We start from the raw sequence: 16,742 nt of genomic DNA on the forward strand, positions 1-16,742 counted from the left end.
GCATTATAGTCTTAAACAACACTACCAGTTGAAACATTGCCTGTAAGGAACAAAGATTACTTTCTCAGAATGAAAACTACTGAGGTCTGATTAATAGCAATGGCTGGTATGACAGGAATCACCTGTGGACGAATGAAGAAAGTCAGATAAGAGAGGTGGAAGGGGAGGGCAAGGGAGGGTGCCCTGGTTCTTTTATCAGTATACTGAGGGACTTGCTTTGTTAAGATTTATTCTTCCTTTCTTGATTATCTAAGGATTTTCTCCTGTTCTTGAAATAAAAGGCTACTGCATTTGCTCACCGTCTGGCATCCACGAGGTTTTGTTTGTTTGTTTGTTTCATTTTTCCTGAGAAAGCTTCAGGGAAGTTGTTTGGAGGAGTCTGTAGCCTGCATGTTATCTGGTCTATAAAGCTACAGAAAGGCCAGAACAAGGGCACGGACTCATACACCATGACATGCCTCTGAAGATGCCAGCCATAGATGTAGGCAAAATGTTAGGAGCAAAAACTACCAAACCACGGCCGCACAGCCCACAAAAACCTCAACAGGCTGATTCTGGGAGTTATGTCACGTTCCTTATCTGTATTTGGAAAGGAGGCCGCCTGAGTTTCTCCTCCCTCTCCCTCTGAAATTTGCATGCTATCCAACACTCAAGCCTTTCTGTGTTTTTCCTTCACCTGCAGACTAGCCTGCTGTCTGCAAACGCAGCCCGGGATGAGACAGCTCGACTGGAAGAGCGCCGTGGCATCATCGAATTTCACGTCATTGGCAATTCGCTCTCTCAGAAGTCAAACAAGAAAATCCTTATGTGGCTGGTGGGACTGCAGAATGTTTTCTCGCACCAGCTGCCGCGGATGCCCAAGGAGTACATCACCCGCTTGGTCTTTGACCCGTACGTTGGATCATGACAGATTGGTGTGGTTGGAGGAATGTGACTGGGAGGAAGGGGGGCCCCAGCTGGATCGTATACAGTAGGGGTGGCCAACCTATGGTGCTCCAGATGTTCATGGACTACAATTCCCATCAGCCCCTGCCAGCATGGCCAATTGGGGGCTGATGGGAATTGTAGTCCATGAACATCTGGAGCACCATTAGGTTGGCCACCCCGGTATACAGATTTAAGTCACAGTGGGGCTCAAACCTAGGTTTTCCCAGATTGTCATCCAACACCTTAACCACTAGACCAGTGGTGGTGAACCTATGGCACGTGTGCCAGACGGGGCCCTCAGAGCCCTCTTTGTGGGCACCCGTGCCGTCGCCCAATCTGGGCCCTCGGCAGTGACGTAGCCCCCTGTGCAGTTCCCCCTCACTCCGTCCCTGGCACTCAATCTCTAAAAGGTTCATCATCACTGCACTAGACCATAGAGCAGAGGCGTATCTAGGGAAAATGTAGCCCAGTGCAAAATCTTGTTCCCTCTCCCCCACCCCCCGTATGGGCAGCCGCTCTCCCCTACCACGACCAAACAACTTTTTTGCACCACGTCTTGAAGTCAGTGTATGGACCCTGGGGATAGGAGGAGGAATGTAGGGGGTATGATTGAATGGCTGCAGCACAGGGACATTTGACCCCATATGTCCCTCTGGGCAGTATGCCCCTGCCATAGAGCCTTGCTGTCTTGGAATGGGTACGTGATCCGTGCACATTGGTTCAGTAGAGACTTGTGACTGTAAAGTCTTGAACTTATTTTTTGAACACAATTATGACTAAATGAGAACGCTTCAGATGGAGTGGTCATGTTAGTCTGTAGCAGCAGAACAAAATCTAAATCTGGTAGCACCTTAAGAGGCCAACCAATTTTCCAGAGTGTGCGTCCAAGCACGCTTCATCAGATAATGCATCTGACAAAGTGAATTTGGCTCACAGAAGCTTATACCTGGGAAATGTTGTGGGTCTCTAAGGGGCTCCTAGACTTAAATTTAGATCAGAATGTGAAATTAAAGCTCTGTTCATCTTGGCTTAATCCTGGTTTTGTTCTGGCTGGTCCCCAACCATGCCCACCCAGGCTACAGAGAGACGGCAATGAAACCAGCATTTCTCAAGATAAAGCTGGATTTGAGTGGTTAACTGCATGTTGAATCCTCGGTTTGCAAACTAATGATAGTTTGAACTGAATCGTGGCTTTGTGTGACATCTGAAATGAGCCACTGTTAGTTGTCAGCATTTCATTCCATATTAACAAAGAAAGGAGGCATGATCAGAGTCCTGTGCTGCATTTCTCTCTCCTGACTCCATACATTTCCTTTGCTTTTTCTCTGGCATAGCAAGCACAAAACTCTGGCTTTGATTAAGGACGGCCGAGTGATCGGGGGCATCTGCTTCCGGATGTTCCCCACTCAGGGATTCACAGAGATCGTCTTTTGTGCTGTGACATCCAACGAGCAAGTCAAGGTAAAGTCTTGATTGAGACACATTGTGAAACAGGGATGGCATGTTCAGATTGGCGGAGCACTTGCTATGATAGGAGGTGGTAGAAGGCTGTGATTTCTTTAGGGAGATTCTTCAGCCTGAATACTCCAAAAGTTGTGATTAGGGGGCAGGTTCTACTGAGGGTTAGCATTTCTGTGATGTTTTCATTTGTCCAGAGCACTTCACAACCCCTTGTTTGTGATCCCTATTTGGCTGGTGAGAAGAGGCTTATGGAGAATCTGTTGGAGTCGGGTGCCTCTCTCTTCGAACACCAACTCCAGTGGTTAGGCAAATAGGGCATACCTCACCCTCTGGGTTCTGTTCTAGTGAGTACCTGAATCCAGTCAAGACCTTTAAAGCACTTGATCCAGTCAAGGAAAACAAAACATAACAAAACAAAAGACTCATAACTGTCTAAACTTACATAAAAATAACTTATTACCATCATCATTTGTAGCAAGCTTCTTCATAATCCCAACATAAGAAGAAGAGTTTGGACTTATATCCCCCCTTTCTCTCCTATAAGGAGACTCAAAGGGACATACAATCTCCTTTCCCTTCCCCCCAACCCCACAACAAACACCCTGTGAGGGGAGTGGGGCTGCAAGAACTGTGACTAGCCCAAGGTCACCCAGCTGGCATGAGTTGGAGTGCACAAGCTAATCTGGTTCACCAGATAAGCCTCCACAGCTCAGGTGGCAGAGCAGGGAATCAAACCCAGTTCTCTAGAGTGCACCTGCTCTTAACCACTACACCACGCCGGCTCTTTATAAGTCGATTTATGTGCAGAAAAGCAGACTGTCATTCCAGAGGTCCCCTAGAAGCTCCATCTGTTTGCCACAGAACGGCTGCTCTTTAACACAGACACCTTTCCCAATAAACCAATTGACCTGCAAGGCTTGGCCACTGAATAACATTATCTGTAGGCAATTAGCGATTCCCATAATGCTTCTACACAAGTGTCAGGCCGCGCCATTATCGGCCTGCCAGAGCGCAGTCCAGTAACAGCTGGGCATGCCATCTCCGCCGCCCCAAGGTCATGGAGCTCCTTTTCTTTGTTCTCATGTAACTAGTTCAATAGAGTTACCAAGTACTCCTTATCTTTCTTTCACAGGGAGTTGCTCGCCTTTCCCAAAACAATGAATCTGTAGTACTGTCTTTCTCTGTCTTTCTCATGCTGATATTGGGGGAATGCAAAGGTGGGGGCTTTATGGGTTGAAGCAAACTGTAACCTTAAGGTATATACTGGGGGCCAGGGAGTTTGAATCCCAGATTCAGCTACCTGGCCATTGGGCTGACACGGTTCTGATTAAAGCTCTTGAACCTTTCCTGAGTCTTGTCACCGACTGGAGTACTAGACCCTTACAACCGGGCAGGATCTACGCAGCACTTAGAGCCTAAGCCTAAGGTGCCAAGTTCCTTGCAGAGTAACTGGACTTGGGCTCCCTGTTGATGGCAGAGGTGGAATTAAAATGGGCTACGTCCCAAATCACAGCCTGTCCTGTTCAATCACTCGTGTGCACCACTTTTCTGAAGAAGGATTGGCAAATGTCTGAATTCTTCATCATCCATTTTTCTGCTTGTAACAAATCAATAGGCCTCCTTTTAGTAAAGGAGGTGCCTGTGTGACTGCACAGACCAGGAGAGCAAAGGACTGGCCAGAAGCAGATTCCAAGGTGCCAGTGTTGATCCCTGAGATTTGCAGGGAAATTGAATTTTTTAAAAATCTCTCTCGGTACAGAACTGTGTACTGTTAGCTGGCTAGGGAATTAGGGAAAGCTGAAAAAAGCATAAGGCCAAAAAAGGAGGGATTTTCTGCCACCACAGCTTACCACAGACTTTCTCAGTGGTCAAACATTGTGTCTTTGAAACGCTTTCTAGGAAGTCATTCCACACACCTCCTTTCTCCCCCGCCCCCATTGTTTTCGGATTTTTTCCCCTGTCTCTTCCGTTACATTTATTCCACACGCTACTTCTGAAAAGGGGTTTATTGACAGTGGTGGGATGACGTCCATGACTCAAAAGAACAATCCTCCCCCTTTTTTTCTTCTTGCACAGGTGCTGTAGTGTGACTGTGCTTTGCGTTGAAGCAGCAATTTAAAAAAAGTCTCAGCCTCCATTTCTACCATGCAGAGCTACCCACACAAAATGGAAGCAAAAAAACACATAACCTCCCCTCCAATTGCCCCTCCCCACATTTTTTACTACATTAGTGCTGCAGTAATGCACAAAAGTGTTACAGTGGCAGTCCCTTGCCAATTTCATTTGCTCATAACTGCAGTCACAGTGTATCTTCAGCCTCAGTTTACATTGCTAGTTCAATATGAAATTGACAAGGCTTATCCAATTGCCCCAGCTATTTTGTATTTGCGCCTGAATATTAAGATTGCAAATTCTGTGTGAAATTGACAAAAGCTGATCTAATTGCCCCTGCTTCTTATCTCTGCCTCAACATTACATCATTTGTTTGATTTGACAAAGAGAAAACAACATTTTAAAAATCCTTTCAAAAATGGAAGATGAGAGGGAGGAGAAAATGGCTGAAGGGGAGGTTGGGTAATTACATGGGGTATGGATAAGGTCTAGGTGTTTGGTAAGGCAGAGAAATAAAGATTGTTTCAATATGATTGCACAATATAAATCATGCCTCATGCTTCCCTCCTCTTATTCCAGGGCTATGGGACCCACCTGATGAATCACCTGAAAGAGTACCACATCAAACACAGTATCCTGTACTTCCTCACCTATGCTGATGAATATGCCATTGGCTACTTCAAGAAGCAGGTACCTCCCAGATCCACAGAGCTTAGTACCAGAAACATCTTAGGTACACTGCACATGTCCACACATGCTCAGGAGACTTTCTTAATAATGAAGAGCACGTGGGGGGTGCTGAGTGGGAGTTCTGCTTTGGCTTAGGTTCTTCTTTTTCCTCCATAAGGACTAGCTTCTTCAGGCTAGTTAGTCCAAAGCCACTGAAGAACATCTCACTGAATTTGGTTTCCATTCTGCCCACAGCCACTTGAGACGTGGATGTGCCCAGAGGCATGAGTTGAACGGCAAGAATCCAGGAGCTCTTGGAGTTTGGGTTTATACCCCCTCCCCTTCCATCTCTCCTGTAAGGAGATTCAAAGGGACTGACAAACCCCTTTCCCTTCCTCTCTCTACAAGAAACATCTTGTAGTGGGGCTGAGAGAGTTCTGAAGGATCTGTGACAGTGACGTAGGTATAGATTTTTTATGGGTGGGTTCAGGGGTGGGGCCACACCCCCACCTACCCATGTGGGCATGGCCATGCCTCCCCAAGCCTCACCCTCGGCCTCAGTGCTTATAAAAGCAGCTCTCCACCTGCTCCCACCCCCCACCAGTTGGGCTCCCAGCCAGCAGCCCCTTCTGCCCTCCCCTCCGGGCAGAGGCGTAGCTAGGGAAAATGGAGCCCGGTGCAACATCTGAGTTTTGTGCGCAGAGTGCCTGCTGTCAGGGGTGCAATTGTTAAGCTAGCAGCACCAAACTTTCAGGGTATCTTTAGGAGACTCTCCTGATGATACCACCCAGGTTTGGTGAAGTTTGGTTCAGGGGGTCCAAAGTTATTGACCCTCAAAGGGGTAGCCCCCATCTCCTATTAGCTCTTATTGGAAACAATGGGGGATGGGGGCACCTCCTTTGGGAGTCCATAACTCTGGACCCCCTGAACCAAACCTCACCAAACCTGGGTGGTATCATCAGGAGAGTCTCCGAACAAAACCCTGAAATTGTGGTGTTGCTAGCCTAAAAACTGTGCCCCCTGCAGGCCACAAACTGAAAAAACACTTAAAAATACAAAAACACAAACAGCGGTGGAGCTTCAGACATGTAATGCGGGAGTTTAAACCTGGGACGCCCTCCCCTTACCTACATCCTTGAACTGTGACTAGCCCAAGATCACCCAGCAGGAATGTAGGAGGAGGGAACAAATTGGGTTCACCAGGTAATAGTCCACAGCTCAAGTGACAGAGCGGGGAATAAAACCTGGTTCTCCAGATTAGAGTCCCCTTGCTCCTAACCACTACACCACCATGGCTCTTTCTAAGTTGATTTCTGTGCAGAAAAGCAGACAGTCCCCAAGAACTTCCTCTAGAAGTTCCATCTGGTTTCCATGGAAAGGGTGTTCTTTAATGCAGACACCTTTCCCAATAAGCCAATTGACCTGCAAGGCTTGGCCACTGAATAACATTATCTGTGGGCAATTAGCGATTCCCATAATGCTTCTACACAGGGCAGGATCCCTGCAGCACTTAGAGCCTAAACCTAATGTTCCAAGCTCCTTGCAAAGTGACTGGACTTGGACTCCCTGTTGAGTTGATGGCAGCAGTGGGATTAAAATCGGCTATTTCCCAAATCGCAACCCATCCTGTTCAGTCACTCGCGTGCATCACTTCTCTGAAGAGTGGCTCCCCCACTATACCATGCGGGTTCTGAAGAAGAGACAGGAGCTTATCTTCTCCAGATAGGTTTTGCCCATTTTTCTCCACTCTCCTAGAAAACTGATCCAGGGGAATTTGGAAGCTGTTGACTCAGAATAACTTCTGGTGGCTTCTGACCTCCCCCCCTTCCTTTTTTTTACTAGGTCAGAGAGGTTAGTTTGCACCTTTTCAAGGGTTGCCCCTTGCATGGAACTCTTTTCGCTGTGTTAAGAGTTAGGCAGCTGCCAAGCGATGCTCGAGGCTGTTAGTGCGCTATTACCCAAACCAGAAGATCAAATGACCTTTGATTGTTTTTTTAACACGTTGTTCCTTGACAAATGTTGGAAGATCATGTTCTCTAGGAAGCAAATGCATAATTGTGGAAACCAAATTGTTGTTGTGTATTAGTTTAGGTAGCTCTTAGGATTCTCTTTTAATTTGTATTCAGTAAAGGAGTTTAAAACTAAAAGAGGAAGAGACAGGAGGACCCTATCGTATCTCGGGTTCTGTTTCTTAGTGTTATGTGTGACTTCTGGGTGTTATTATTTTTCTTTGTCTCCCCCTCCCCTGGCTGCAGGGCTTCTCCAAAGACATTAAAGTCCCCAAGAGCCGGTACTTGGGTTACATCAAGGACTATGAGGGAGCCACCTTGATGGAATGTGAGCTGAACCCGCGGATTCCCTACACAGAGCTCTCCCATATCATTAAGAAGCAGAAAGAGGTGAGGAGGGAGGGGTCGTAGTATTGCACCGGACTTGTCCCTGGCCGCTCAGCGCATTAGTAGGGATGCTTTAAGGAAGTTGCTTTATTTGTTTGCAGAATGACTAGCTGCTTTAGGCTGCTTGGTCCAAAGCTACTAAAGAACTGTCCCATCTTGAAGCCTTTTGAAAATATACACTCCAGTGTTACTTGCATGGAGTTGTAATTCGGTGGTGGCATTTCAGTGAGCCAGGAAACGTCTTCACTTCAGGACTGTGGATTGTGATCTGCAGTACAGCTGGATCCCGAAGAATACAGATTGGCCATCTGCTCCCTTCCCTATTTGTTTGGTCGCATCCTTTCCCTATGCCTGTATAAACTTCCTCTTTCTACCAGCAGTTTTTGACTGTCCTCTCAATTTCTGTACTGCTTCAGACGGGGCTGGCATGATTTGAATATTGTTCCCTACCAGGAACATACTTTGCACGTAGAAAACTAGTCTCTCAGGGATTCAGTTAAGCTAGCCTCCTTCTCCTTGGCTTTCTGTAAGGAGACAACTTTGTTTGAAGGGCAGAGCACTCTATCAGATGAGCTTCCTGGTTCAGTGTGACATGGTGCTGTTCAACCCCCAGGAAAAATAAGGCTTTTGTCTGAGCAAGGGTGGTTCAAATTTCCAGCAGTTGGCCAGTCTCCTGCTTCCTCCCTGGCCTTCTTTGCCTTCTCCCTTCTCCTACTCTGCCTTGGAACACTGTGGATTTCTTTCCTAACCACGCAAGGGGTTCTTCCTCATTCATTTATACTCTGCCCTGTCGCTGGACCCTGCCCTGTCTACCTGGCCTTGATCCTGCAGAGACATGCTGAGCAAAGACAGCCCAAGGCATGACAGTCACTCTCCCTTTTAAATTTCTGTAGATTATCAAGAAGTTGATAGAGCGGAAGCAGGCCCAAATCCGCAAGGTCTACCCCGGTCTCACGTGCTTCAAGGAGGGTGTCCGGCACATTCCTATTGAAAGCATTCCAGGCATCCGTGAGTCCAGCAGGGGATGCTCCATGTTCAGAAATGTCTGGGGGTGGGGGGATGAAAATGAAGGGGGGGGGAGTGGAAACAAAGCAGGGCATGTGTGTGGCTTGTGCTGATGTACCAAGTAAACTCTAGTGGTGTGGTTCAACAGTAGGAAAACACGCTGACCTGCTTTGGGGGTATGTCTCTTCTCCATCTATACATATCTGTTGCCTGTGTATTTAGTGCATTTTCCCTTGATCTTTTTCCAAGGAACTTATAGTAAGGTCTGTATGGTTCTCTATGTGCCCCACAACAACCCTGCGAGATATGTTAAGGTATAGCCCAGAGTCACTCTGCGGGTTTCATGTTTTCATTGGAGATCTGTATTCAGGTCTCCTGGTCCTATTCTGACATTCCAACCCTTACTTTGCACTGCTTCCTCTGTTCTCTGGAGCATCGGGGGTAGAGACAGGTTCCTGGTGGGTTACAAATCTGAACCGTCCTAGCTGGTAGTTCGAGATTAGGTCCTAGTACTTCACTTCTCACAGCACTAGATTCTGTTGGAATAATGCTATTCTTCCTCTCTTCCAGGGGAGACAGGATGGAAGCCCATGGGAAAGGAGAAAGGGTAAGCTGTTGGCCTACTTTTCTTGCCATATTTCTCCTGCTATTGCTCCAAGGTACACACGGCAGTACCCATATGCAACAGATACCGGCGTGAAAACCGCCCAGCTGCATAAGAACCTAAGGAGAGTTCTGCTGGATCTGACCAGTAGTCCACCCAGCCCAGGATCCTATTTTTCCCTGTGGCTAACCAGCTGCCCTGGAAAGCCAGCTAACAGGACGCAGAATTTCGTGGTTGAGTGGGGATTTGAACCCATGCTGGCTTCTGTAGAAGGAAAATTATGTGAGTCGCTTTAGGTCCCCATTAGAGGGAAAGGCAGGGTGTAAATGAGTTAAACAAAATAAAAATAAATAAGCTGTGGGAGAAAAAGGCTCCAGTTGATGAGATTAAGCCAATTCCAGCTTCTGCTTCAGTTGTGCAGGTGTTTATTAAATGACTCCACACCAGTCATTTAGTCTGAGAGCCAGCGTGGTATAGTGGTTAAGAGCCGTGGACTAATCAGGCTTGTTTCTCACGCAGTGGAGAACCAGACTTGTTCCCCACACTTGAAGCCTGCTGGGTGACCTTGGGCTACTCACAGTTCTTCAGAACTCTCCCAGCCCCACCCACCTCACAAGGTGTCCGTTGTAGGGAGAGGACGGGAAAGGAGATTTGTAAGCTTCTTTCGATTGAGAAAAGCAGGGTATAAATCCAAACTTTTCTTCGATCCTTCCTGGCGCACAGCGAGAGCCATAACATATCTTTCCTTTTGTTTAATGTCAGCTCCTGTGATGAATCCTGGCTGCTTGATGCATCATTGACAGTTTTCATCTATCTTGTGATAAGCAACCCGGGGTGGGGGTGGGGGGTGGTTAAGGGTCACTCCTAGGTTTTCAAATGACAAAAGTGGGGAGGGATGATTCCTGAGTTTGAAAGTGGACATGTGGGGCAGTGCATTGAAGTAGTATTACCATTTATATAGACAAGGGGCATAGGAAGATGGGGCATTAATCGTGGCCATCTCTGTCTTTCAGGAAAGAGCTTAAAGATCCAGACCAGTTGTATACCACTTTGAAAAACCTCCTGGCACAAATCAAGGTAACTTGAATCAATGGCTGGTAATAAGGATGCCGAGAGGAGCAGCAGTGGCGTAGTGGTTAAGAGCAGGTGCATTCTAATCTGGAGGAACCGGGTTTATTCCCCGCTCTGCCACTTCAGCTGTTGAGCCTTATCTGGGGAATCAGATTCACTTGTGCACACCAACACATGCCAAGCTGGGTGACCTTGGGCTAGTCACAGTTCTTTGGCACTCTCTCAGCCCTACCCACCCACCTCACAGGCTGTTTGTTGTGAGCAGGGAAGGAAAGGAGATTGTCAGCCCCTTTGAGTTTTCTACAGGAGAGAAAGGGGGGATACAAATCCAAACTCTTCTTCTTCTCTAGGGTTGTGATCCTCAACATGGTACCTTCTACTCTGTTTAGTTGTGCCCAGAACATATCTTTCCCCAAAGCAGAAAGCCAGTTCGGTTTTTTCTGCACCACATTCATTCATTCATTCATTCATTCATTCATTCATTCATTCATTCATTCATTCATTCATTCATTCATTCAATTTATACCCCACCCTCCATCATTGGGCTCCGGGCAGCTAACAACAACAAATAACAACCAGACACTAATCAAATATCAAACAACAATATCAGAACAGCAAATATCAAAGCTACAAATATCAAAACAGCAACCGCAATAAACATAATCCCAACTATCAAATATCGAAACATCACATAACCCCCTTCGGGGATTGGGCGGTATATAAGTTTGAAAAATAAATAAAAAATAAATAATAATAATAATATTTCGTAACATAATAGTAAATAACATCATAACATAGCAGCATAATAACAAATTATAACATCATGAATATGGTAATCTAACAATAACATAACATCTTAAGAATTAGGAATATCAACAGGCAAATATCATCATAAACAATATGAATAAACATAGATGGTGACTTACCGTTCTGTATTCAAACTACAACAGGACCTAAGCCTAAACATCTTCTATTGCAGTGTCAGAATAATAGACTAAAGTTTGTAACTAGTCTACAACATCATCTTCATGCTCCAACTACACCTAACACTACCTACAAACTACCAGTACTGTGACATTGAAGCAGGGGTTACTTTGGAAGAGGCTGGGAGGTACTAACTTTTTTTCTGCGGACAATACCCATTCAGAAACCATTAACTATTGGTGGAAAACGCTAGGCTTGCAACCTTCCACCATTGTATGATTTGCCCTGCCTCCTACGGCAGCCATTTTTTGGTTGTGTGTCTCCCCCGCTACCCGTTGTTTTGGGGACCCACTACCTTTTGTTAAAATCCACAATTTAAAAAGGTTCAGGAGCCTTTTCTGACATGGGTACGTTCCTCTGCCAGGGAAAGAAAGCTGGATTCACACTGCCCAGCTTTGAAGTAGGTTTTGATTTTTTCCCCCCACCAATCTGATGTGATTGCTGAATGCATGCAGGTAGATTTTTTTTTCTAATAGAGACATTCTGGAACCCCTTCAAGTTAGCCATGATGCACTGAGCCAGAACTCAATTGCAGACATAAGCTGGTCACATTTTCAGGTTTTCTTATTTGTTCCTTTGTTTAACAGTAAAAACCTCAGAACTATGACACTGGATGGTTGGTAGGAATTTTCCAAAGTAAATTTAAAGCTGATAGCATTGGGGAGTAGAGGGAGATATCTCATCAGTTCATCAATTTTTTAAAATATAGTGTGCAGACTTTTCAGTTACACCGAATTCTTTCTAAGGCTGCAGGTTATAACAAGTTTCCTGCCAGAAACATCTTTTAAATCCTGCCACAGGAAGACTTATGTGTGCACCAAAAGCCTGCTTACCTTATTGTGACTCTCGGTTGTTCCCAATACAAGGGATCTTCCTCTTTGGAGGACTGTTGTGACCATACTAGGTGATAAGATTGACTTTCTTCCATCTGCCAGACTCACCCCAGTGCCTGGCCGTTCATGGAACCAGTAAAGAAATCTGAGGCTCCTGATTACTACGAAATCATCCGTTTCCCCATTGGTAAGTGTCTGGATTTCACACTTTGTTAAAAGAGGGCTCCATTTTTTTTAGACTAGTCGGGAAGATCAGTTGAAGCAGCAGATCTGAAAATAGTTCTTGCTTAAGGACTCCTAACTGTATGGGTACTAGTACAGTCTATGGTTCATACCACAGAATTGGGGAATTTAGCCAGCGGGTCCATTGTATTCCTCCTGAGAAAGCTGCTTGTCATTCCAAAGCACAGAAGATATTTGCCAGACACAAAGGTGAACTCAAACAGAAGTGACCTTGGCTTGATCCTAATACACATTGTCAAGGGCTGTTGCTCAGTGGTTAGAGCTTCTGTCTTTAGGCGCCTTCCCCGCGCCGACCCAGCTCTTCAGAGGAGGGAGGTGTGGCTGATTTTTGTGCCCCCCACCCTTCTGCTGTTGTACTCAGGGACATTTGACACACACACATACACTACCTGTTGCAGATATGCCACTAGCAATTCTCCAACACAGGCCATTCTCCCTCTCTGCCCTTCTGAAACGTTGATCTTGGTCCTCCTTCCACAGACCTGAAGACAATGACTGAGCGCTTGAAGAACCGCTACTATGTCACCAAGAAGCTCTTCATAGCCGACTTGCAGCGCATCATCACCAATTGCCGTGAATACAACCCGCCCGAGAGCGACTACTGTAAATGTGCCAACACTCTGGAGAAGTTCTTCTACTTCAAGCTCAAAGAAGGGGGTCTCATCGACAAGTAGGGAGCACCAAATCCTCCTCATTCCGCCTGTATGGGATTTCTGCCTCTGTCCTCCCATCTTGTCAAAAACTCTTCTAGCTTGTGACCAGCTGGATGTTTTCCTCGCTGCCTTCCGCTGTGTCTCACGCACAAATCCAGAGATGGGTGGCTGGAGGTGAGGGGTTTTCCCCCTTGCGATTGGAGAGAGGGCAGGGGACACAGACGACCGTCTCGTCCTTCACCCTTCAACAGACCGGGATGTGCAACTTCAGCCGTGTTAATTTCTGAGCCTTATCACTCCGTCCATCGGGTCTTCCTTTCCAGAAGAATATAATAGGGAGTACTTTGGGAGATTTGGAATTCTTGTGTCGGTTTTTGGGATCTGCAGAAGGTCTCATTAAGTCCTCACCCCTCCTTCGTTTTCCCACTTGTGCTTTTCCTCTTGTTCCCTGCTTCCCAATCTGGGGAGAATTTTGTGGGCCTAAACTCCGTCCTGACTTTTTCCCATTTTAGCCATTTCCTCTTGACGTGTGAATGTAGACATGAAGGGTTAAAAACGGGACCAGGGCAGGGGACCTTTCACCGGTTCAAGCTATAGGGAGTTTCTCCTCACTTGGGCACAACTGGTTAGAAATTATTTGGGCCTGTTTCTTCTTCTTGGCTAGTTTATGGAGCCACAAGTTTGCCTCTTCACTGCTGCTTTTCCTGCCAAGAGAAGGAGCCTTTAAGCTTCAGGATAAATTGTACCTGGCTTCAGATAATGAGCAAAGGGAGGTCCTGTGAGGGCTTCCATCCTTGACATCAGGCTGTTCAGTTGCCCACCAGTGATCTTGGCTTTCAGAAAAAAAACAACAGTTTTTTGGCAGTGGCAACGCTTGAAGACACTGAAGGGACATGTCCTGATAACATTACTGCAGCCACCCCAGAGTCACGTTTTCTGAGTTTGTCCTTTCTCATGACAGGCCCACAGATACACCCAGTTGTAGACCTGCCTGACGCCTCAACCCTCTCCCTTCCAAGTCATTCCTGATTATTTATTCTTGTCCCCGTGCACTTTGAACCTCCGCCCTTTCTGCACAGTGTTACCAAGTTTGATGACTGTCTCGTGTCCTCATGTGCCAAACAAACCAGACTTCTTCTAGAACTGGGGCTCCCATGAGTACCTCACTGGTTATATTTCCACCTTCTACACGCATATACACAAGTGTCTCTTTAACAGGCCATGTGGTTTAGTTTCATAGAGGAGCCTCCAGTGTTGGTTCTTGAACCAGCAATCAGCACGTTGGCCAGTGACTTGTGGTAAATTATCAAGTGTGCACACATGCACATCTCTCATGTAATTTTTGGGTCACCTTTTGGAAAAACCGAAATACAAATTCTTGTGTGTGTTGAAGAATGACTCACCTCATGTGTAACAGTTGCATCTATCCCTGTTTGTGGGGTTAACGTTAGCCCCACAGGAATTGCAAAATTGTCACGATAAAGGAGCATTATGGGAGAGTAAGTATGAAAACCACCAAATGGTCATGATCTTGTTGGTGAGCCATTCTGAGGTGATTAATAGCCCTCTGTTTTTCACTTCCTCTGCACTGCTTGAACTCAGAGAGGAAGTGGAAAATATATTCGCCGCCTCCTTCAATTACAGTCTGTCTCCGTTCTTGCCTCTTGATTCAGTGGAGCCATTTCAGGAAGTTGGGGGTGGGGGACGAAGAGACAGAACTGGCCAAAAGCTTGAAAGCACAGGGCTGCTGATTCAGTTGCCAATAATTGATATAAATTCCCCTTTGCTTCCTGCCTGCAGGGGAATTGTTCAGCCAGAACCCATAATTGTGGCTGGAGTACCTCTCTCTGGGAGCCCCTTTTTGCCCTGTTGCATGTTTCCAGTGACCTGGCCTAGATCTGGTGCAGAATGTAACCTCATAGTGCAATCCAGGCACCTGTCAGTGCACATCAAAGCAGAATCTTTCGGGCACAAAGACCGGGTGGGAAGAGATGAACCCCCTCCCATTCCCCTTTGGCCCAACTCTTTACCTTTGTTCAACCCCATTCTCTCGTTCCCCTTTCCTTTTATTACAAGAGACATTTCCTCCATGTGCCTCTAAGGAACTTTGTAATAGGGAAATGGCGAGGCAGGAGGTGTTTCAGTGACGTTCCAACTGCCTTCTCTTTAAGTGACTGTTGCCTTATTATCTCCACCACATTTTGTGTGCTTAAACTATACAATGGCAGAGCTTCACTCTGCCACTCTGGGCCTTTCAGTAACGTTGCCATTCCATTTTTTTAACATTTAAAAGGGAATGAAAATAAAGAACATATCTGCAATAAAAACAGAGTACTGCTTTCTTTCTTTCATCATGTTCAGAAACGTCAGTGAATTGTATTGTGGAAGGTTTTCACGACTGGAATCAGCTGACTGTTGTGAGTTTTCCAGCGTGAAATCCTGGATCTGCACCAATAACAAACTCAATGATTTCAATGAAAAGTCTTTATTGACAGACATCACAGCGGTCATAGAAAAAGCCAGTTCTGGAGCTGACTTCCAAAACACCCCTTTTTATGCCCATCAGGGTGCCCCCCTTCCTCCTTTCTCCCAGGCGTATCCAACCAGGGCGGTACAGGACAAATATGTAGAAGCCAGTTCTCAAGGCCAGGTGGAGCCATCTCAAAACACCCGGGCCCTTGAGTGCAATCTACTCCACTACACATTACAAAGCACCAAGCACACAGACTGTGGGAAACTAGAAGTAGAATTAACATGACAGAAATCAAAGCCCCTTTTGATGTCAGGAGGTCATTGTGACATCCAGGCTGTGTGGCTGTGGTCTGGTAGTTTTTGCTCCTAACGTTTTGCCCACCTATATGGTTAGCATCTTCAGAGGCATGTCACAGTAAGATGGACCACGGAGAGAAACGCAACTTGCCTCTGAAGAGGGCAGCCATAGATGCAGCTGAAACATTAGGAGCAAAAACTACTAGTTACCTCAAACAGGTTTATATGATTCTCATATGTCCTGGATTGGAAAATACTTGGAGATTTTGAGGGTGGAACATGGCTTGACAGGGAGAGCAGAATATCAATCGAATTAATGAACTAGAGGAGGGTGGGGCTTGGGGAAGGGAGGGGCTTCAGCGGTGTATAATGCCTTAGAATCCACTTTCCACAATGGCCATTTTCTCCAGATGAACTGATCTCTGTTGTTTGGAGATCAGTTGCAATCGCAGGTGATCTCCAGCTATCACCTGGAGGCTGGTCACCCTAATCTGAGTGCCAAGCTAAAACATTCCAGGATTTAAAATCAGGAGTTGATTTCTTTAGCTCATCTTTGCAGTCTGTTTTTCTGGGAAGGGGAGGATTAAATTATATTTTTAAAAAACCTGGACTCCGAAGAGCCAGAGTGACTGGAGGAAGCAAGCCACGAATCTAAAAATAAAGCAGGGATGAATTGGGGTGTGGGCGTGTGTTCAAAAGTCATCCCGCTCTGGGGGCTGTCACACTAGTCAACTACATTGCTACACCATGTATCCTCCTTGAGTCCCAAGTACAAAACTGGTAAATAAAAAAGCACAAATAAATAAATAACGGTGGGAAAACTACCACTACAATCATTTGCCCACCCCACAAAAAAAAATTGGCTATTGGCCTGCAGGGGCGTACCGCACAGGGTGACATGGGGTCAAATGTCCCTGGGCGGTGGCCATTTACTCACACGGGGGGCTGAAAATCGCCCCCACGCATCCCTCCTCCTTTCCCCTGGCGGCCCTCCTCAGCGTTAGGGCTCCAATCA

At 46.2% G+C, this 16,742-nt stretch overlaps 1 protein-coding gene across 1 annotated transcript in view; it reads left to right on the forward strand.

Annotated features, from left to right (window-relative positions):
• Positions 1 to 15,285, forward strand: part of KAT2A (lysine acetyltransferase 2A) — a 33,062-nt gene extending 17,777 nt beyond the window's left edge. The window contains exons 10-18 of the mRNA XM_048517807.1: positions 683 to 891; positions 2,262 to 2,388; positions 5,080 to 5,190; positions 7,425 to 7,568; positions 8,459 to 8,573; positions 9,141 to 9,177; positions 10,188 to 10,251; positions 12,165 to 12,249; positions 12,786 to 15,285. Coding sequence (XP_048373764.1) covers positions 683 to 891; positions 2,262 to 2,388; positions 5,080 to 5,190; positions 7,425 to 7,568; positions 8,459 to 8,573; positions 9,141 to 9,177; positions 10,188 to 10,251; positions 12,165 to 12,249; positions 12,786 to 12,979 — 1,086 coding nt within the window. The 3' untranslated portion in view covers positions 12,980 to 15,285. The remainder of the gene's footprint in view (positions 1 to 682; positions 892 to 2,261; positions 2,389 to 5,079; positions 5,191 to 7,424; positions 7,569 to 8,458; positions 8,574 to 9,140; positions 9,178 to 10,187; positions 10,252 to 12,164; positions 12,250 to 12,785) is intronic.
• The last annotated feature ends 1,457 nt before the right edge of the window (positions 15,286 to 16,742 follow it).

This window comes from Sphaerodactylus townsendi, linkage group LG15 (assembly GCF_021028975.2).
Source record: "Sphaerodactylus townsendi isolate TG3544 linkage group LG15, MPM_Stown_v2.3, whole genome shotgun sequence".
Classification (NCBI taxonomy): domain Eukaryota; kingdom Metazoa; phylum Chordata; class Lepidosauria; order Squamata; family Sphaerodactylidae; genus Sphaerodactylus; species Sphaerodactylus townsendi.